Source organism: Choloepus didactylus, chromosome 4 (assembly GCF_015220235.1).
Source record: "Choloepus didactylus isolate mChoDid1 chromosome 4, mChoDid1.pri, whole genome shotgun sequence".
Classification (NCBI taxonomy): domain Eukaryota; kingdom Metazoa; phylum Chordata; class Mammalia; order Pilosa; family Megalonychidae; genus Choloepus; species Choloepus didactylus.
The window spans coordinates 106,154,438-106,176,592 of record NC_051310.1 but is presented as its reverse complement, the minus strand read 5'-3'; the positions used below and the strand labels follow the sequence as shown (position 1 = coordinate 106,176,592).

At 49.5% G+C, this 22,155-nt stretch overlaps 1 protein-coding gene across 7 annotated transcripts in view; it reads right to left on the bottom strand.

Moving 5' to 3' along the window:
• Positions 1-22,155, bottom strand: part of GRAMD2A (GRAM domain containing 2A) — a 36,660-nt gene that overhangs the window by 2,392 nt on the left and 12,113 nt on the right. For 2 of the 7 annotated variants that reach the window (XM_037833515.1, XM_037833517.1), the window contains exons 2-10: positions 6,692-6,784; positions 5,816-5,873; positions 5,400-5,475; positions 4,680-4,783; positions 3,910-4,008; positions 3,562-3,633; positions 2,946-3,008; positions 1,170-1,632; positions 33-137 (exon numbers count right to left, since the gene is read on the bottom strand). In XM_037833515.1, the coding sequence (XP_037689443.1) occupies positions 1,210-1,632; positions 2,946-3,008; positions 3,562-3,633; positions 3,910-4,008; positions 4,680-4,783; positions 5,400-5,475; positions 5,816-5,873; positions 6,692-6,784 (988 nt within the window). In that variant the 3' untranslated portion in view covers positions 33-137; positions 1,170-1,209. Of the gene's footprint in view, positions 1-28; positions 138-1,169; positions 1,633-2,945; positions 3,009-3,561; positions 3,634-3,909; positions 4,009-4,679; positions 4,784-5,399; positions 5,476-5,815; positions 5,874-6,691; positions 6,785-14,426; positions 14,545-22,155 lie in introns of those variants that run through there. The other 5 variants (XM_037833518.1, XM_037833519.1, XM_037833516.1 and 2 more) reach the window with 5 other exon arrangements.

The following is a 22,155-nucleotide window of genomic DNA, read 5'->3' as shown; positions in this document are numbered from 1 at the left end:
ACCAGAATCATTAGGAAGAGAAAGGGCCTCACCTGTGCCCAGGGACTGGGCCATCCCAGTTCAGGGAGCACAACTGCTGTTCCAGTTGGGAGATGCGAAATGCCAGGTAGGATGAGGACAAGACCAGGAAGCAGATCCTGGAGTAAGAGGCACAAGAAGAAGTTGAATGTATGTCTCCCAGAGAAAAGGCATTTTTAGAGGTCACCAGAAACAGGAGTGGGGACTAAGCTACTCCTGCAATTGAGGAATTAAGGAATCCATTGCCCTACAACCCTGCTCAGGCCTGGGCATCTTTCTTCCCAGAGGCCACATGGCGGTTCTGAGACTGGTCCCCATGGAGATGTCCTTGAAGGCCAGCAGGAGTTCTGGGCACTTCAGCTGAGCCCTGGAGGGAGCTCTGACCAGACAGCAAAAGCTTTTGTCCCACCTTCCCTCTGACCAGCCACCTTGGTCCTGTAGCTCCTCTGGGAAGCCACTAAGACCACCCCCTCAGGTGGTAGGCACAGTCCCCTGGCAGGTGCTGAGTTGACAGTCAAAACCTAGCAGAGGAAACTGATGAGGTGAGGTAAGGGGAAGCCAGAGGCCAGCTGTTCATGAAACTTCCCACCATGCTCACAACTTTACTATTCCTTACTTAGGTGGAGGAACAGGCAAGTCAAGATTTTCAGAAACTGCCCTAGTGGTGGGCAGTGGGAAACCCATAATCCAACCCATCAGTACTTCTCAGCTATCTGATGGCCCTCTCCACTTGTGCCCCATCAACCCTCACCACTCTGGGCAGTGATGATCTCTCCAGAACCAACATATGGAACAGTCCTTCTTGGAAAATGCATGCTTGACATTTACTAAGAGATTAAGGAAAAATGAAATCATAGCAAAGGCCAAAAGCCAGAAATCAGAACTAAATCTAAATTCTAAATTTCAATTTAGAAATCAAGGTTCTAAATTGGTCTAGATGTCACACAAGGTTAATCTGATTTCTAGTACTAAACATCAAAGATCCCAGCCCTTCCCCTCCTGTGTGGCCTCCAGTTACTACCCAGGAGCTTGCAGTTGACTCAGAACCTTCCCCTAACTCCAGATAATGACCTCCCCACACCAAGACCCCTGCTCCAAACACCTAGACACCCACGTGAGTCTGTCCCCCTTCCCCCAATACAGTCACCTACAGCACAAAGAAGACCTTAAGGAGCCGGTAATCCCAGAGCCTCAGCTCCTCGTTGCTCTTGGGCTCCTCCTCCAGCTTGTTCTCACAAATAGTGTGCTCTGCAATGGGAGAGCAGTTAGGCACGCTCCTGGGGCAGGCAGGACCCCCGTCCAGCTCCGGGCACACCCACCTCCCCTCATGACTTTCCACGTTGGATTTGCAGAGAGGAAGAAACAGTTCTTAGAAGCCCTGAGGCTGTGATGGGCCCTTTTCGTAGAATTAGGAGACGGGAAAGCCTGGTCTTTGCAAGCATTTCCGTGGAAAAGCCCCCTAAACTCACCAGACCCTGGAGGCTTCCGGATGGGGAAGAAGCTGTCTGTGGAATCCACGGATGCCCGAGGGATACAAGGGATGTTGTTCGGGAGAGACAAGGATCTGGAGGCAGGGCACACTTTTCTCCACTTCATCTCAGGGATGAGGACTTCCTACAGAGAATGCGGCAGAAGCTGTCTCACTGTGGTCCTTGGGATCTCACTTGCCCTGAGGGACCCACACCAGATTTATCAAAGCTCTCTCCAGAAATTATCAATATAGCCAGGGGTGTAAGCAAGTAGCCAGGAGGGGGGAATCATTGCCACAGTACTCACACCTCTCCTATCTGCTCTTCTACCTGGTCGCCCTCCTAACCCTCCTGCTAGAAGCTAGAAACAGTGTTCTGTCCAAGGAGCACCCTGCTTCCCTTCAGCCCCACACATGCCCTGTCTGCATTCATGCCAGCTATCTTCTTGCCACCTGGGCAAAAGAGAAGCATTAATAAAAGTGAATTCACCTGTAGTTTGTTAAGAGCCAAATAGCTAAGAAACTGAAGGTCCACGTGGAAATGTGGCTCATGTTAATTATAGTGATATTAGCTAATGCCTCACCTGCTCTGAAGCCTGCACTGAGCCCAGGGAGGCCTTACAGGCTGGGGAGGGATCTGCCTCTTCCCCACAACCCCTTGAGCCCTCCTGCCACAACTTGGTCCCAGAAAACAATGCTTTTGAAGACTGCTAGTGTGGAACCACAGTAGGATCTTAGACGTGAGGCAACCCAAGTACATGGTCAGATCAGTCAAGTCGAAGAAAGCATGGCACAACTTGCATTAGGTAGGGGATACCATGGTTCCATCTAATCCCAGCTCCAACCTTGAGCCAGTCACTAACCTTGACAGAGGGGATTTAAGGTCCCCATCGACAAAATGGGAACATCACCTTCTACCCTTGAGATGGTATTGTGCATATTGTATGCTTGGCTAAATGCTTAATAGTTACTAAAGGAGGCTTCAAACACCCTCAAGCCATTTCCTCTCCCACTCCCTGCTCTAGACGTTCAGCTCTGCCTACCCAGGGCCCCAGCTGCCAAAGGAGACTGCTGGTTCCTTGCCAAATCTAAAATTAGTCTTTCTGGGTCTATAGTGAGATAGGCTTTAGAATTCTTCCCCAGGAACATCTCTATCCTCTTGAAGTCCCTGCCGACTCAGCCCAAGGAAGGAGCTTGGGTCACTGGCTCTATGTCCATTCAGGTGTGAGATCCAACCTGGGCAGTGTTCCTGGGGCTGGACATGTGCTCTGCTCAGAAAGTCAGCAAATCTGTCCAGGACTGAGTGGCTCTGCATGGCATGGAGTGGGACAGGTCTAAGGGGCTCCTGACACAGCAAGGCTGCTGGCTCTTGAGTCTGGTACCCTGCCTGGGAGCCCTGAAGCCTCATCACCACAGGGGACTCAGGTGGGTAGACTTTGCCCCCAGCCTCAGCTCTCACCAGAGACTCGCACTCAGGTGCCTCTGGAAATTCTCTTACACTCAGGCTCTTCTTGCTGGAAGGCTGAAGAAGAAAGGAAACAGGTATCACTTGACCATCTGGAACAGCCGAGGGCAGGCACGGGGAGGTGTTAGCACTTTCCAAGATAGTGTTTCCTTCAAATAAGCCACTTCTTTGTCAGATGATGCCTAGTTCCTAGAATTTGCAGGAGGCCCCCTAATTAATGCTGGAGCAAAGGGGCAAATTCAAGGCAACCTACTCTCCTATGCTGCTTTTCCCTCCCCCCTCCTTTTCCTCACTACAGGCCTGAGGAAGTGGCAGGGCATGTGGGAAGCAACCATATGCTCCTGTCTACCTGTACACTGAAGAAGCACAAGTGAGGACATGTATATGGGGACACACATGGCCCAATGACCTCAAAGACATGCTCATAAGCCCAGACACATAGTCCAAGTACTCCCTCTGCTATATTGAGCCTGAGCCTCTTATTCCTCTCTCCCTGCCCTGGCCCTTGTGCTGGAGAAATGGGCCAACCTCCCCCAATAGCCTTCTCCCAAGACCTGATCCCAGGCCTGGGCAGCCTTCCTGGCCCCACTCCTGCCCCTGAGCTGCATACCTGTAGATGGGTACAGACCCTCCTCAGCATGTCATATACACTGTCCCTGGAGAGCAGTGACACAAAGACATACTAGAACAAGGAAAGAAAACAGAAAGGGGTGGGGTGAGACAGGACGCCTGCTGTGCCACCCCCATCCCCCATAGATGGGGGCTGGCCTACAGGGATATGGGCCCACAAGGGGCCAAAAGGATCCCATCTAGGAGCTTGTTTCAGGGTCTGAAATATCCATTGGAGAGCTACAGGGTGGGAAATAAAGGCCCAGGAGTGTGCCAGGGTCAGAATCTGGGCTCCTGATGCCGGAATGGGGAGACTGACAAGGAAGTGTTGGCCCAAAGACTCACGGACCTTCTTGCTGGTGTTGGTGGTGATGGCCAGTCCGTTGGGGAGGAGCCGTGCCATCTTGTGTTTTTTGATCGTTTGAACAGATACCACAGGAATGACCACCTGAGGGGATAAAGGCACGTTCCTCTCAGGACCTGCCCCAAGGACACAGCCCCCCTCCACTCCTTGCATGGAGCCCCACTGCAGCTGGAAGTGAGCCAAGCATGGGCACCATGGAGAAGCTTAGTCTGATGTGGGGGCATATCTGAATCTTCCACCTTCTCACCTGGCCTCCCCTTGTGGTTATTCACCACCCAACCCCAGCCTTGGCAGCAAATGCCACTCTGGGCTCTTGCCTTGAAATGGCTCCTGATTTCCAGGAGGCCAAGGATGGTTGTTTTAGTAAATCCTATGCTCTAGTAATGGAGTTCTCTGAGTTACCTTGTGGCCACACTTACGGCTGCCCTAAATGCAACAACCTGCTCTGATTCTGAAGGCATTTCTGAGACACCCACAGGTAGAGTAGTTTGGTTGTGAATTGAACAGGCCAGCTCAGGCCAGATGTGGGGTCTAGATTGGGCCCCCTGTTTTGGAAGAGTCCGGGCTACTTCTCTGGACACTGGATGAGATGCTTCACATCTGCTCATCCAGCCATTGAGGGGCTTCACCCACGGTCCAGCACGCAGAGGGACAGGCATGACTTGAGGCATGGCCTCAGGGCAGGGGTCTGTTTCTTCCCTGGATTAGGGCTGGGGCCTCACTGGAACATGGCTGCCCTTACCACTCATTACTACCTTGATATCCTTGCCAAAGAGGCTGGCATGGAAGCAGAGCCAGTTGGGAGAGATGTAGAGCCGGCCCTGGAGAAGGAGGTCCCTCTGCAGAGCGCAGGAGCACACTGCAGAGAAGTCACAGGAGAGAAAGCTGCCATGAGTAAGGTCAGCCTGGGAAGCCCCAGGACCTGGGACCCGTCCTCCTCAGACTCTGCCTTCCCAATTCCAGGCCCCACACAGTCCACTCCTCCAGCACCCTGAGAGCCCTTCTGAGAATCCTGACTGCCCTCCACCCCCACCCCATCCAAGAGCAAGATGTTTCCTTTTTCTCCAGCCAGGCCCCAAAGGGTCTGGGCAGCTTCCTGTCCTACTTCCCCAAGCCAGGATTCTTACTACCTCAGGCAGAACTTGCCTTTTCCTGCCCTGCCCCAGGGAGAAGGCCTTGATTGTGCAAATGCTGCCACAAGCTTGGTAAGAGGGCTGAGCAGGAAAGAATAATCATTGATAAGAGCAGAAGAAAGTAAGATTCTGAATCCCAGGCATTCCCCAAGAAAACCTTCATAAATCCAACTTCATCTCCCAAACCAACCCAGTCTTCTCACACTGTTGAAAAACAAAGATCCAATCACATCCAAAAGGCAGTAGTTCCCATATCTAAATTGTGCTTTGGAGGTTCTGGAGAGGGGATCTGGACCCCGGGCTCTATGGGAACCTGCCCAGCCACACAGGAAGACAGCTCACCTTTGAGAACCACCTCCTCCAAGGGGATGTCCTTAAACAGCTTGTGGTACTGCTGGTCATATTTACTCAGTAGTGTCTGTAAACACATGGGTGGGGTCTGAGAAACCCTAGGAGATCAGACAACCAAAGGGGCCCTGCTCCAGCCACCAGGAAATAATGCCACAGGGGCCCCCTGGGGACCTAGCATGAAGTAGCCAGTGGGTTTGGAGGGCTGAATTCCAACCACAGCTTGTTTCCTGGTGACGCTGGGTCCTGGAAGGGTCACTCTACCCAGAAGGGGATACCCACTCAGATCTCCATGAGGCTCCGGGTTTCTTGGTGACAGACCTGGTGGCCAAGGAGCCAATAGTCACTGAGTTCAGGCAGCCCCGAGACCCTCCCTTAGGGGACAGTGAGAAGTCGGCTTCCACACTCACCCCTTCTCGGCTGGACTTCTTTATCTCTTCACTCTTGAAGCCTTCCGGCCAGTGCAGACTGCAAAGAAGACATTCCATTCCAGGAACCCTCGAGTCCTGCCCATGTACCCTCAGTGCCTATAATGCCTTGGCTTCAAGCCAGAAGCTTGGGACAGAGACTGGAGACTGGGGCCTCTCTCTAGGGGCCACAGCAAAATACTAAGAGCAGGGAGCTATAGCCCACCCTGGGGAAGGGCATTTCTGGATGCACAGAGCCCTGCTTCCCAGACAATGTGAGCAGGGAGATATGCTCAGTCTGCTCCTCAGATGCTGAGGAGCTGCCCACCCCTGGATGTCAAAGACCCTCTTCCATTTCTCTGGTCAAGGGGTAAGCAGTAGAGCAGGCCTGAGATGAAGTGAGCAGGAGGCACAGGGATGGGACCAGGATGGGGAATGGGTGGGATGGAGGTGTCAGACTCACTGCTCCCAGGTCTGGCCCTTAGCCATGATCCCGGCAGAACTGCCCTCCTTGCAGCCTCCTCCCCATAGCCTGGAGCTCTGTGGTGAGCTCTGCAGAGACTCACCTGACCTGACAGAGGCTCCCAGAGGTTGGGGGGAGAAGGGGGGGAGAGAAGGTGGTGCTGAAATGCAAATCTTTGCCCTGGCCAGGTGGGCAGGGAGGAGGCTAGTAACCCGAGAAGCCTGGACTCTGCTAGGTCCCAGTGCACTGGGACAGGTCTGAGGGGTGGGAGGAAGGGACCTCAGGACAGACTGTGCCCAGCCTAACTCTGCTGAGGGGCCCTAACCAGCCCTCCCGCCCCCTCTCTGACAGGTCACCTCCCGAGGGCTTCCCATCCCCAATCTGCATGTGTATCTGACTGAAAGGGGGGGCCTCACCTGTAGTCTGGGGGCTCCGGAACCCTGTCTCCTCTCTCTGTGCAAGACACAGGGCTCTTTGGAGAAGTTGTCTTGCCGTGCATCTGTTGGTTACTAGGGAGACACAGGTCCACATCAGGAAGAGGGATTTTATGGGGGAACCCGTCCCTACCAGCTCCACCATGTGCAGGGCAGCCCCACCAAAGCCTGGCCGTGCTGTTCAGGTGAGGCTGAAGAAGTCTCGGTTCGGATGAGGCAGGTTCCTGTATATGGGAACTCTATACTCTCTGTGCAATTTTTCTACAAACCTGAAACTGCTCTAAAAGTTTATTTTAAATGAAATAAAAATAAAGAAAAGAAAAAGAAGGCACAGTCGGGAGGCAGCTGTTCAGGCAGGAGACTGTGCCTCACGGTGTCTTTCCTGGAAGCCTGAGTCGGCCTCATTCAGAGCACCAGGCAGAACTAGGTCCCCGGCCACACCCTTGAGGAGGCACATGGAGAGGAAGCACTCGGAGACTTGGTCAATGCTGACAGCAAAAGTTCTGGGAAAGGAGGCTGAGCGCAGGAAACCTTATCAGAGCTGAGGAGCTGCTGTGGCTGATGGCGTGGGCGGCGGACTCCCGGCCAGGGAAGTGTGGGCCGGGAAGGGAGGGGCTGCCTCCCTCCAGGAAGTGGCCCCAGTTGCCTTCAGTCAGGACAGCTGGGCCCTGAGAGCCAAACCATCTCAAAAATGTCCCAGAGAGGGAAGAGAGGAGGGAGGAGACACCCTCTCCCTGAGCAGGTGAGGCTCTCCAATGACCTTTGAGGTCCTACCTCTCCATGAAACAGCCCCAAAGAATAGGGTTCCCAGCTTCCTGATGCTGGGCATCTGCCCAGTACAATGGTGTGGTGGGAAAAGCTCAGACTACATAATCTCTGATATCTGGCAGATCTCAGGCTGAGTCAGTCACTCTGTTCTTGATGAAGAGAACTTTGACTTGCCTCCTAGTTGGGATTTGGGGCATAGAGTTAGGATTTGCAGGCTCCAGGTGCCAGCTCCTCATCTGCTGAGGGACCACCCACCGTGCAGGACCTTGTTATCTGCTCCTGAACCCTCACTTAGCCCTGCCTAGGCCGTGCTTCTCGGGCCACTCTCTCTTCCCTGGTCAGCCTGGGGCCTGCTATCCAGAGCCAGTCTGACCACTTAGCTTTGATTCCCAAGGTTAATGTCTCAAGTTATTTGGTTCTAGTTTTTCACATTTCATAGGTGGGTTTTTTTTTCTCCCTTGATTTTTTATGCTCATAGAAAATTTGAGAAATATAGGAAAAATATAAGACCAAATTACCCAAAAGAAAAGAAATTCCAAAAAAGTCACCTGAAAAAATGTATTTATACATATCTAACTTATGTAAGTGAGATTATATAGTACATCATTTTTGTACCCTGCTCTTGTTGCTTAATATGACTTCATGAGAAATTCCCCATGTCGCTCTCCATTCCTGGGATAAATTCTCAGAAGTGAAATTAATGGTAAGAATGAACATTTTTCTGGCTCTCGACCCATTTCCAAAATGCTTTCCAGATGCTGTACCAAGTAACAATGGTTATCAGTAACATATGAAGGTACCTGTTTCCTCACATCCAAGCCCTACTCTGGGTGTTATATTTTTTCTCACCTTTGCAAATTATACAGGTGAAAATATGGAGTTTTTAAAATTATTTATGTTTCTGCTTATTGGTTGAACTTTTTTTCCAAATACATATTAACCATTGTAATTTTATCTGTTAATTATCTATAAGAATTTTCATGTTTTTTATTGATTTGCATAAGCTCTTTATTTGTTGCTTTATAATTTTTGCAAACATTTTTCCAAGCTTGTCATTTCCCTTTTATTTTGTTTTCTGTCTAATTTTTATCAGTAGATTCCATCTATGTTTCTTACATGTTTTGAGTCCTTTGATGTACATGTGCAAATCAAACCACTGAGCCATTATAGAGTTTGAGCCCTACAACTCAGCAAGTCCACTGGGTTCCCAAGGAGAGAAGGGAATTGACTCTGTAAGGCACACACTCCAGCCAAATGGGCAAAGGAATAAAACAGGTCACCAATAAGTGGGTCCTGGTTACCCATGGTTTCAGAGGTAGGGAGCCCCTTAATCAGGCTCTAAAGAGTGTGATTTGCATTCTTGAGGCTGCAGAAGCTCAGAGGACAGGCATCCCTGTGGCCTGAAATATCATAGAAGGGTTCTAGAGAAAAGGAAGCTGAAAGTTTATAAATTGGGCAGGATTTTAGTCTTGCCTCGGGGCCTTTGCATGGATTCTAAACCTCACTCCTCCTTAGGCCCAAAGATGACTTTCCCAGGAAGGGGAGCCGTCCCTCACAACTGCCCCTCCAGTCTTGGCGAGGAGCCCCTGCTTCAGGCACTCACAGCACCATCATCGTAGATCTCCATCTCAGTATTTATTGCACTGTATTGATGCTGGACTCATCCATCTCCCCAAATGGATGGAGGATCCAGGAGGTCATGGACCTTCCCATGTCCATCACTGAATGCTGAGCCTGGTGCATGTTGGCTGAGAGAACGCTGCTGACTGCATGGAGATGGTGTAAGTGAGGTAAAGAATGGAGACGAGAGGAGAGACAGACCACGAGAATCAAAAAGGCTACATGCATTTCCCACAGCCTCTCCACGAAGAAAATAACTGGAGACACTTGAGAACAAGCAACATTCGAATATCTTAAAGCTAAAAGCCACTGGATGGTTACAGACCATTCCTTTATAGTCCTTTAAAGCTTCTGCTATTACTGTTGGCCCAGACACCCTGCCTGTGGCCAAAACGAGTTGACCTGCACTGCTTTCAAAAAAGCCTACAACTAGAGACTCGGGCAAGATGGCGGCATAGAGAGGAGTGGAAGCTAAGTAGCCCCCTGGAACAACTACAAAAAAACAGAAACAACTAGTAAATAATCCAGAATAACTGCGGGGGGACAAACGAGACCATCCACTCACAATACACCAACCTGAATTGGGAGGAATGCCCGAGAACACAGCATAAAATCTGTAAGTAAAACCTGCAGAACCAAGTCCTGAGACCCCCTCCCCCTTGGCCCGAGCTGCAAAGCCTCGTGGTGACAGAGAGAAGCTCTCTCCCAGCAAGCGAATATAGCTCAGCTGAGCTCCAACTGGGGTTTTAAGTAGTGAGTGTGAACTGCTCACTACAGGTACGCATCCCCAAAAACAGACAGAAGCTTTGGGTGACGACTGACCTGGGAGAGCCAGAGGGTCGCCTTGGACTGGGTCTGAAGGGGACTATCTGTTTCTTTTTCGGCTCAGTGGAGAAAGCCCCAGTCATTTTCAGTTTCCAGGGCTGTGACTCGGGGAAGGGTGGAGACAGCACAAGCAGAGAGGGAGACCATTGAAATGCTAATGACCTCCACCTGGCAGGTCTGTCTTCTCTAGGAGGAAAGGGGTGGGGCCCTTTCCATTCAGAACCAGACCCCAGAGCCTGGGGGAACACGGCCATACCTCCTCACACCAGTCAAGAATTATAGGCTGACAGGCATCACCTGCTGGGCAGAAAAGCACAGTGACCTGAGGCATCAAAGGCTGGAGCAATTTTCTAAGACACACCCGCAGGGAAACCAGATACTGAATATTTCTTCCCTCTGGGACCTGAGCCTGTTCTGGTCTGGGAAAACCTGATTTGGATAACCAAGGAAACCATGCCTAGACAACAGAAAATTACAACCTACACTAAGAAAAACAAAGTTATGGCCCAGTCAAAGGAACAAAAGTACACTTCAACTGAGATACAGGAATTTAAACAACTAATGCTAAATCAGTTCAAAAAGTTTAGAGAAGATATTGCAAAAGAGATAGAGGCTGTAAAGGAAGCACTGGACATGTATACGGCAGAAATCAAAAGTTAAAAAAAACAACTAGAAGAATCTATGGAAATGAAAGGCACAACACAAGAGATGAAAGACACAGTGGAAACATACAACAGCAGATCTCAAGAGGCAGAAGAAAACACCCAGGAACTGGAGAACAAAACACCTGAAAGCCTACACGCAAAGGAACAGATGGAGAAAAGAATGAAAAAATATGAGCAACGTCTCCGGGAACTCAAGGATGAAACAAAGTACAATAATGTACGTATCATTGGTGTCCCAGAAGGAGAAGAGAAGGGAAAGGGGGCAGAAGCAATAATAGAGGAAATAATTAATGAAAATTTCCCATCTCTTATGAAAGACATAAAATTACAGATCCAAGAAGCGCAGCGTACTCCAAACAGAAGAGATATGAATAGGCCTACGCCAAGACACTTAACAATCAGATTATCAAATGTCAAAGACAAAGAGAGAATCCTGAAAGCAGCAAGAGAAAAGTGATCCATTACATACAAAGGAAGCTTCATAAGACTATGTGCGGATCTCTCATCAGAAACCATGGAGGCAAGAAGGAAGTGGTGTGATATATTTAAGATACTGAAAGAGAAAAACCGCCAACCAAGAATCCTGTATCCAGCAAAGCTGTCCTTCAAATATGAGGAAGAGCTCAAAATATTTTCTGACAAACAGACAATGAGAGACTTTGTGAACAAGACACCTGTCCTACAGGAAATACTAAAGGGAGCACTACAGGGTGATAGAAGACAGGAGTGCGTGGTTTGGAACATAATTTTGGGAGATGGTAGCACAACAATGTAAGTACACTGAACAAAGGTAACTATGAATACGGTTGAGAGAGGAAGGTGGGGAGCATGTGAGACACCACAAGAAAGGAGGAAAGATAAAGACTGGGACTGTGTAACTTGGTGAAATCTAGAGTATTCAACAATTGTGATAAAATGTACAAATACGTTCTTTTACGAGGGAGAGCAAGCAAATGTCAACCTTGCAAGCTGTTAAAAATGGGGAGGCATTGGGGGAGGGATGCAATCAACATAAACTAGAGACTGTAACTAATAGAATCATTGTATTATGCTTCCTTTAATGTAACAAAGGTGATATACCAAGGTGAATGCAGATAAGAGGGGGGGATAGGGGAGGCATGTTAGACACTTGACATTGGTGGTATTGTCTGATTCTTTATTCTACTTTGATTTAAGGTTATTTTTCCTTTTGCTGCTTCCTAGCTGTCACTTTTTTTTTTCCCTCTTTCTTTTGCCTCTCTACCTTCTTAGAGTCTCCCTCCTGCCTTGTGGAAGAAATGTAGATGCTCTTACATAGATAGTGGTGAAGGTGGTGAACACATAAATGTATGACCATGCAGAAAACCATCGATTATTTACTTGGGATGGAATGTATGGTGAGTGAACAAAACTATATTAAAAAAAAAAAAATGGGTTGATGACAAAACCTCGAGGGCAATATACTGAGTGAAATAAGCCAGACACGTTAGGACAATTATTGCAGGGTCTCACTGACAGGAACTAATTATAATATGTAAACTCATAGACATGAAATATAAGGTACCAAGACATAGGACGAGGCTTAAGAATGGGGAGTGGTTGCTTATTATGAGGAGAATGTTGAATTAGGATGAACTCAAATGTTTGGAAATGAACAGGGGTGTTGGTAGCAAGATGTGAGAATAACAGTGCCGAATGGTGTGTGAATGAGGTGGAAAGGGGAAGCTCAGAGTCATATATGTCACCAGAAGGAAAGCTGGAGGTCAAAAGATGGGAATGTATAAAACTGAATCCTATGGTGGGCAATGTCCATGATCAACTGTACAAATACTAGAAATCGCTTCCATGAACCAGAACAAATGTATGACAATACAATTAGAAGTTAATAATAGAGGGGCATATAGGGAAGAACTATATACCTATTACAAACTATATACTACAGTTAGTAGTATTTCAACATTTTTTCATAAACAGTAACAAATGTACTATATCAATACTACGAGTCAACAATTGAGGGGGGTTGGTTAGGGATAGTGGAGGATTAGAGTTTGCTTTTCTTTTTTTCTTTTTTCATCTTTCACTTTATTTCTTGTCTGGAGTAATGAAAAGTTTCTAAAAATTAAACAAAAATTAAGTGTGATGGATGCACAGCTGTATGAGGGTACCCAGGGGCAAGTGATTGTACACTTTGGATCTTTGGATAATTGTATGGTATCTGAACAATCTCAATAAAAATGAAAAAAAAAAAAAAAAAAAAAAAAGCCTACAACACAGACCTTCTACTAAATAGTCTCATGGTCTCCCCTCGAGTGTGTTTGTGTGTTTGTTTAGATGAATGAATAGAAGAAATGGGAGCAATGCTATATGCAAAAGTCTGGGGAGGAGGTGGTCACTGAGCATTTAGTGGGACCATGATGCCGAGGGCCAGGAAGGGGGCTTCAAGAGCAGGGAGCTGCAGCGTGGGGAGTCTGCCTGGCCCAGCCCTGTCTGGCAGCCTCTGTCTAATCCCATGTGCAGACTCTTCCTCCAGATAGCTGCTCACACTCTGTGGGTTGTAAACCACACCTTTCATCCCCTACCCCCATTCCATCTTGTCCACACTGTGGAGTTAATATCAGAGGTCCCCAAATCCACATCTATTGTTTCAATCAAAGTCACAAAAAATATAATTACTGTTACGAGGGAGATGGAGCAGGGAAATCCCAGTAATTTTGACATGATTAACAGATGCAAAAGATTGGAAAACTGCCACACATGAGGCCCTCTTGCCCGCTGAGCCTGGTCTGCAGGCAGGAATGCCTGCCTTGCCATCAAGCCCCAGTGGGGGCTCGGGCCACCTGCCTGTTCCTTCAGTCCTTCCACAAATACTTACTAGGCCTATCACACCATGAGCCCAATACGGGGGCTGCCCAGCCTGGGGGACTGCTGAGAAGGCAGGGACGGGGATCCCAGCACAGGGAGATGGCAGGGGAGGAGCAAGGCCCCTTGAGAAGGGGGAGACGCACAGAGAGGGCAGGAGAGGGGAGAGAGGCAGTGAGTAGGGAACCCAGAGGAGCAGGAGTCTAGCAGCCTCCTGCAGACCGCGTGGACCTCACGGAGCACCTGACGCCTGCACTCCACTCCAGATACCCCGCCAAACAGACACTCTGAAATCTACCTCTCTAACCCTGATACCTTGACTCCTCCTGTGCATCAGACTCCCACTGCCATCTGTGTCCATCAAAGTGAGCCCAGCAGCATCCCCCAAATTTGTTTCCTTCTCAGCGTCCAGTATCTGTGAAGGGCTCCATCCTTCACACTGTGACCCAAGCTACAGTCCTCAATTTATTCCTAACCCCACCCCCCACAACCAGTTACCAAGGCCCTGAAAGTCACCTCAATTTAACCCTGGATGCCATCTACTTTTCTCCATTCTTGCAGCACCTTCCAAGCCCAGGATACCATCATCTTTTTCCTGGGTGCTGTCGACAGCTCCCTAACTAAACCTGCCCTTCTCCCTCATCCACACTGCCAACAGAGCCATCTGGAGCCCAGATCTGATCCTGCCACTCTCCTGCTGACTCAGCTTCATTAGTTCCCCATCATCTCCTCAATTGGCTTTCCTGGCCTTCCTGCTTCGTCTTACCACCTGCCACTTCCTCCCATGCAGCTCGGCTGAGCTTCTTGGCTTCCTCACTGCAGCAGCCTTTCACTTACAAATGTCTTGGCTCTGACATGTCTCTACCAAATTCTTGGTCATTTTTCAAGTGCCAGTTCAAATGTCACCTCCTCTAAGAAGCCTTCCCTGATTTCTCCCAGCAGAGCCAGTCATTCCTGATGGTTCCTTGTCCCTTCTTTCAGGCCACTGTTCCAGCACTTACCACACCAGACTGTGCTTGTTTGTTTACACGTCTGTCTCCCCCAGTCGATTCTGAGCTCCACCAAGGGTGTGTCTTGTACATCTCTGTATCCCCAGCACAGCGCAGGCACCAGTGTTTGCTAAATGAATGAATGAAGGAGACAGAAAGAGAGAGATGAAGTCACCCAAAGAGGGAGGAAAGGAAAGCAAGGCAGTAAGAGTGAGGGGCACAGAGACTGACATGCAGAAGGAAAGGGAGGAAGGGTGAATGGATAGGAGCTGATGGGGTTCACCCACTGTGCCAGTTTGAATGTATTGTGTCCCTCAAACACCATTATCTTTGATGTAGTCTTATGGGGCAGATGTTTTGGTGCTGATTAGATTTGCTTGGAATGTGCTCCACCCAGCTGTGGGTGATGACTCTGATGAGCTATTCCCATGGAGGCATGGCCCCACCCATTGAGGGTGGGACTTGATCAGTGGAGCCATGTAAATGAGCTGACTCAAAGAGAAGGAACTCAGTGCAGCTGTTAGTGACATTCTGAAGAGGAGCAAGCTTGCTAGAGAGGAACGTCCTGGGAGAAAGCCATTTTGAAACCAGAACTTTGGAGCAGATGCCAGCCACGTGCCTTCCCAGCTAACAGAGGTTTTTCGGACGCCATTGGCCATCCTCCAGTGAAGGTACCCGATTACTGATGTGTTACCTTGGACACTTTATGGCCTTAAGACTGTAACTGTGTAGCCAAATAAACCCCCTTTTTATAAAAGCCAATCCATCTCTGGTGTTTTGCATTCCGCAGCATTGGCAAACTAGAACACCCACAGATGGGCCTTTCCCTCCAGGAGCCTTAGCCTGTGAGCAAGGCGAACAGCCCTGGCCCAGTACCATGAGGCACTCAAGCCACGGTGGGTGAGTGATCTAAAGGGGAACTCAGGCGGGAGGTAGAGGACATATAGCAAAGGATACTGTGTGGCTTGCTTGGTATTTGGGTGGAAGCACAAGCCTTTAGCCTCCTGCCTCCACTGCAGTGTTCCCTCAGCTGTGCTCCCCTGGGCTGTCCCACGCCCAGAAAACACTCACCCAGCTTTGCCAGCCCCCTTCCCACACCCAAGGCTTCCTAACCATAAGGCAGCCCTCCCTCCAGGGCTCACCAAGCCTCTGGCAGTAGCAGTGGCTATGGCGACAGTGAAGCAGAAACCTCAGCCAGGCCTAGCAGTCGAATTCGGCGGAGCTGGCTTGGTCACAGGCAGGGCCTCCCCACAGCTGGCTGTGGGATGCTCACCTGGGGTTTCTGTTCCCCAGGGAGGTGCCCACACTCTCCCAGGGTGATTTCTCATGGGCATCTGTGATACTAGAGCATCCTGTGGGTCTGGCCAGTTCATGTCAAGGACAGGCCCAGGGACAGCTCCACCCTCTCCTGCAGTCAGCCAGGGGGCAAGGTCCAGTGAGCTCTAAGGACAGACCTGAAAACAAAAGCTGCTGTCTTCCAAACAAAAGCAGGTCTTAGCAGTGGGCCCCTGAGAGCACAACCCAGAAACCATGGAAGTGGCCAACCAAGGTCGGGAAGGTGGAATCTGGTGGAACCTCGGCCTTTGGGGCTCCTCCCTCCAGAGGCTGCTCCAAATTCCTCCAGGCTGCCCCCAATCCACCCTCACCTCTCACTCAGCTCATCGCTCACCTCCTCCTTCACAGAGAAGAGAGACTCTCCTGTAAACTCAAGGGTGTAACCTGCTGGGTACACATTAGAGTCACCTGTAGAGTGTCTTGCAAAAAAAAAAAAAAAAAAAAAAAAAAAGTGGTTAAGCCCCATTTCAGAAAACTAAAATCAGAATTTCTAGGGGTAGAACTTAGGTAACTATAAATTTTTTAATGCACTACTGAGACATAATTTTACTTAAAGAAAAGAGCACATAAAATAATCACAAGTGGAACATTCCTGGGGATCCAGCCCCCCAGGAGCTCCTCCTCCCCCTTCCAGGCTCACTGCCCCTCACCCCGACCCCAAGGATGCCCATCATCCAGCTTCTAATACAAATTGCCTTTGCCTGGTTGGGGACTTTATGTAAATGGAATATACCACATGTATTCTTTTGTGGCTCTTCTTGCTCGGCGATACAATTGTGAGATTCATCCACAGTGTTGCATGTAGTTGTAAACTGCCCTCTTACGATGTTTAGAATTCCACTGTATGAATATACTATAATGAATCCATTTTGCTGTTGATGGGCATTTGGGTAGTTTCCAGTTTCTGCCTATTACGAAAGTGCTGCCCTATAAGCATCCTGGCACCTGCTTTGTGGACACAGTGTTGGTTACTGTGGGTAAATACTTCAGAGTGGAATTGCTGCGTCACGAGGTAGGTGTAGGTGCAACTTCAATCTCTTAAATGCTCCCAGGTGATTTTAAACATGCAGCCAGCACTAAGAAACCACTGGATGGATCCTGCCCCCACTCCTCCTTTCTAGTTCTGAGGGAGAAGCAAACTCCTCCCCTCCAAGGCCAGTTGTCAGCCTGGGCTCTGGATCCAGGGCGCTGACCCTGCTGCGCCTTCAACCCTCCCCTCTTGGGTTTCAGGAACACCCTTGACAATGCTGGGGAGCACACTGTTAAGACATTTATTTCATCTGTTAAGGTTCTAAACCAATTTACTAGGTTGTGCCAAGGAAGTAAGGAGACCAGCTTTTCCGTGTGGCTGAGTCTGGCCTCTGAACCACACTGTCCTTTCCGAGAGCCCCCCTGTGTTCTCTTGGGGCCACAGTCCCTGTTCACAGCCCAGACGCTGGTTGATAAGACAGCTCCCAAGGGGAACCGGGATAATGTGGATAGTGTCAGGCTCATCCACACAATGAAACTTGAGAATAAAAGATAATTTCATTCTTTTGCAAAAATAATTCTACTATCTCTGTCCCTGCATTCACACAGAGACTAACCCTCATTTTTTATTTTCAAAGCTGATACTTAGGGTACATCTAAGACAACTGCCTTCCCTCTTCCTGACTAGAAAAGGAAAGAAAACCCCATAGCTGAATCCCATACTGATACAAGGGGGGAGCTGGGTCCCAATCCAGCACACATACCCTCAGCTCCCCTAGCAAAGGGCGTGGGTAGGGAGAGGCGCTCAGCATGCCCGACTTTCCAGGAACGGATCTGAGAACACCCAGGCCAAGAATGTGCTGGGTTTGCCTTTACAACTTGTGGCAGCGTTGAAATGAAGGGGATGTGGAAGGCCAGAGGGCCCCACTTCCCAAGAGACCACGGTTTGTACCAAATGACCTGCTCCACAGCCAGCGGAACCATGGGTGTGCTCCAGACCCAAGCAGAGCCATCCACAAACTGACCAGCATCTACTTTAGAGTGAAAAGATGAGCTGGCCCATCAGATTCCCTTTTCTAATGAATCCTAACTGAAATACAAGATGATGTGGAGACTGTGCAGCCAGAGGTAGTGAATAAATGGGAGAGAGCGTGGCAGGATGCAAACTGTAGGCATACTGGAGCAGGATCTCTGGGTGCACCTGGAGACTGGCTCTGGAGTGAGGGCAGAGGGCACAGCAACAATCAGGGGGGCCATGAACTGGGCCCCCTGTTGGGAGAGAGCAGAGAGGAACTACTCCTCTTGGCTGCTCATTAACTTACAATTCTGTTTCCAGTCCCAGCACTGCAGCCAAGTAAGAAACCCCCACACCTGGTTTTCCCAAAGACCACAAATGAAGGTAATATATTAGGTCACTTAGGCCACTAAGGTGGGGCAAGGGATACATTTCACAGCTGGAGAATGGGGGCTCAGCTAGGTTCAGTGACTTGCCCACACAGCTATTGGGAGGGCCAGGGTTTCATGACAGTCTGTCTGCCACCCTCTGCCAACCAAGCCTGCATTTCAGCCATATGCTCAACAAATCTTCGGGGCCAGGAGGGACAGAGGCTGCTGGAGCACATTCAAACCAAGTCAAGCCCCATTATACCAGGAGCCTTGTTCCTTTTGGGGTGACCCCTGGAGAGAAGGGAGGGGAACAGATTTGGCTCATGATCTCCTCTAATCCTCGGATCACTTCTCATTTTGCCAGGGAGATGGTATAATCCCCATGATATGGCTGAGGAAACCGAAACCTAGAGAGGTATCTGTCTTGCTCCTGACTACATAACTGAAAAGTAGTGGAGCTTGATTTGAACTCCAGTCTGGCTGAAAGTGTGCCCCCTTCCCACTGCAGTGCATTGCCTTGAAGGCTCAAGGGCCCTGGAATACTGGCCCCTCCTGCAGCTTTACCTGGCTGCAGGACCAGGCCCCAGCTCTACCCAAAATCCCAGAAGAGGGAGTTGGGGGGAGACAGAGGAAGGTCTTTCTGCACCAAGATGACAATGCAGAGGCCCTTCGGGGGGAGCAAGTTTCCCTAGATCAGATGCCCCCTCCAGCCCTTTCTCTTCCTACTCAAAGAACCAAACAAACTGGGAAAACTTGCCACTCAGGAGGTGTGGGCTGGCTCAGCCCTCTGGGGGCGGCTGGGTCCAGGCTGAATAAGGACCCCTTTGAGCTCTGATGCTAACAAGAGCTCCTTCTCCCTACAGAACTCCCTGGGTCCCCCATCCAGTGGGGGCTGGGAGAGCTGAGAGCAAGGCCGGCCCCATTGCCTATCCTTGGCAGCCAGGGCTGCCTGCTGCCCAGGTTTCTCCCTGGAGCCCAGATCAGGTCAGCCAAACCCTTAGCTGCTTAGATGCCTGGACCAACCTGGTTAATGAGCCCCGATTCGATATTTCCCTTTTTCTTAGCCTCCCAGCCTAGACCTGGGCTCTCTTAGCACAATGGCAAGACCCAGCCCTTCCTAGAGATGAAATTCATGAATAAGATGCTCAGGCTGACCCCCTTGCCCCCACTCAGGGGGCACGGAAATGAGCTGGGCCCTTAGCAAACCTTCTCCTACCCAAGATGGAGTCCCCTTCATTCTCACCAGCCAGCACCTCTCCTGCCTGAAGCCTGGCCTGTAACTCCAGGAGAGCAGACCCTCCTGTCTCGTGTCCCTGCTCAGATGTCTTCCTTGGCTGCAATACCTGTTTATTTGCCTGTCACCCACTAGACTCATGTCTCATCTCCAGGGCCTCACACAGCTTCAGGCATACACTAAGTGTTCAATAACTGTTTGTTGAGCAAACAAATAAATGTACCCTGCTGAAAAAGTCTCTCTGTGCATAGACTCCTTCCCAGTTTGTTCAGAAGCAGATAGCCTCAAGGTGTAAATGCAAGACCAGGGGAGGTCTCCAGTTTGCATCTGGCTCCACCATAATCCCCTAACCTTCCCACCCCACCCCATCACCTGCCTCTGAGTTTGCTCCTCTATAAAATGGGAAAAATTCCCTCCCTGACCTGCAGGACTTCAGGGTGGAAGAGAAGGAGGGTCCCCGCAGCCCTGCCCACTGAGTATCACACTCCCAGCCAGCATCACTGCCAGCTGAGTTGGCCCTATATCCCATCATGTCCTCTGAAGGATTCCCAGACGTGCAGCTCTCCATAGGAGGAAGAGAAGGGGCACCTTTGGGCTTCAAGCTGCACCCCCAAAGCTCCATACATGCCATGTATGACCCAATCTTTCTCTTGGGACGATAGCCAAAGGAACAGACTGAGAGCAAGGCCCTCTTTACACCTGGGCTGCACTTTGTGACTGCCTCCCACCACTCTGGGGCCCAGAGGCACTCCCACAGCTCAGGCCCAGCCCTGCTTGGAACCCTCCCTCACTTACCCTCCCTCCACCAGAGGTTTGAGGCCGGCAATTGCTGCCCTGCTCCCCACCAGAGCCCAAAGGCCTGTGGAGTGAGACCAGTTGCCAGAGAGACAGATGGGGACAAACAGCTGAAAACCAGAAGCTTTGCTCCTGAGGATGTCCAAGCCACACCACGGAGCAGGCAGTTGCTTCTGCAGAGAGCAGCCTGCCTGTTGCTGGCCTTGTGTGCCGTGCCCACTGCTGTGGCAGCGTCCATGTGAGCTGGCACTCTGGGCCTGGTTACCGACCACTTTTTCTTGGCGGGCCTCTCGGGGCCTGGCTGTTTCCAGACAAGAAGCTGGTCATTCAGGTCTCAAAACAGACTTGCATTCATTAAGAAACAGAGCACCCCTGTGCTCCCAGTGGCCACCCTCTGGCGAGGCCTGCTGAGGGGAGGGCCTCAGACTCAGCCTCAGCTGCTTAGACGTCCCGACTCAAGACTGCCAGGGGGTGTGGCTACTCTGGGTACAGGTCAGCTCTGTCCAGCCACGGACACTATCCAGCACACCCACCCCATCACCCTAGGACGGCCACCTCAGAATCACTCTGGTTTTGTGGACCCACCGGGCTTTTCCCAGGGCCACCAGCAAGCTGGAGGGGCCTGAAAGAACCTGGAGTTGGGGCCAGAGATACAGGTCTGCAACCATCTCTCACTGCCGAGGGGCCTCAGGTAAGCCAATCTCTCTTCCTGGGCCTCAGCTACTTCTTCTAGAAAACGATAAGAAAGTCTAAGCCCTGGAGACCCTACTATTTTCTGAGGGAAAAATGAAGCAAAGGCCAGGAACTGGGTGAACTGCAGGTGACCACCGGCCCCTCTGTGGTCAGAAGAACCTCTGTCCCCAAGGAGGCTGCCTAGAATACAGTCCTCAGAGGACCTCTAGCCTCCCTGCCTCCCCTCACAAACCCCAGTTGAATGCCTGCTATTCGCTCAGCAATGTGTAAATTCTGTGTATACCAGAGGGGTAAAGCAAGGTACTGTTCCAAAAAGGCCTGATGGGAGAGACAGACCTGAAACAAATATTTACATAAATCAATATGTAATTACAACTGTGTATATTTGCCATGAGTGGAAAGCCCAGGGTTCTATGAAAACCTCTGTCGGGGAGAACAGGGAGGAATTTCCTGAAGAAGATTCTAGCTTTTGAGCTGATATGCAATAGGTGTGATGGTCATTTGGAGCCATATACCACAGAAAAACATGTTCTTAAAACATTCCCGTGGGAGTGAACCCACTGTAGGAGACCTTTTTTTTTTTAAATTAAATTCAGTTTTATTGAAATATATTCACATACCATACAATCATTCATGGTGTACAATCAATTGTTCACAGTACCATCATACAGTTATGCATTCATCACCCCAATCTATTTTTGAACATTTTCCTTGCATCAGAAAGAATCAGAATAAGAATAAAAAATAAAAGTAAAAAAGAACACCCAAACCATCCCCCCATCCCACCCTATTTTTCATTTAGTTTTGGTCCCATTTTTCTACTGAACCTTCCATACATTAGATAAAGGGAGTGTGATCCACAGGTTTTCACAATCACACTGTCACCCCTTGTAATCTACATTATTACACAATCGTCTTCAGGAATTCAGACTACTGGGTTGGAGTTTGATAGTTTCAGGTACTTACTTCTAGCTATTTCAATACATTAAATAATATAACTATAAAGATTTAACTATATAGATTTAACTACATTAAATAAAGTAACTATATAGATAAGAGGTGTTATCTATATAGTGCATAAGAATGTCCACCAGAGTGACCTCTCAACTCCGTTTGAAATCTCTCACCACTGAAACTTCATTTTGTTTCATTTTGCATCCCCCTTTTTGCATCTCAATCATGTGGGACCTTTTAATGAGGTTACTTCAGTTAAGTTATGGCCCAACCCAATCAGGATGGGTCTTAATCCTATTACTGGAGTTCTTTATAAGCAGAATGAAATTCAGACAGAGAGAGAAAGAAAGCCATAGGAAGCAAGAAGCTGAGAGT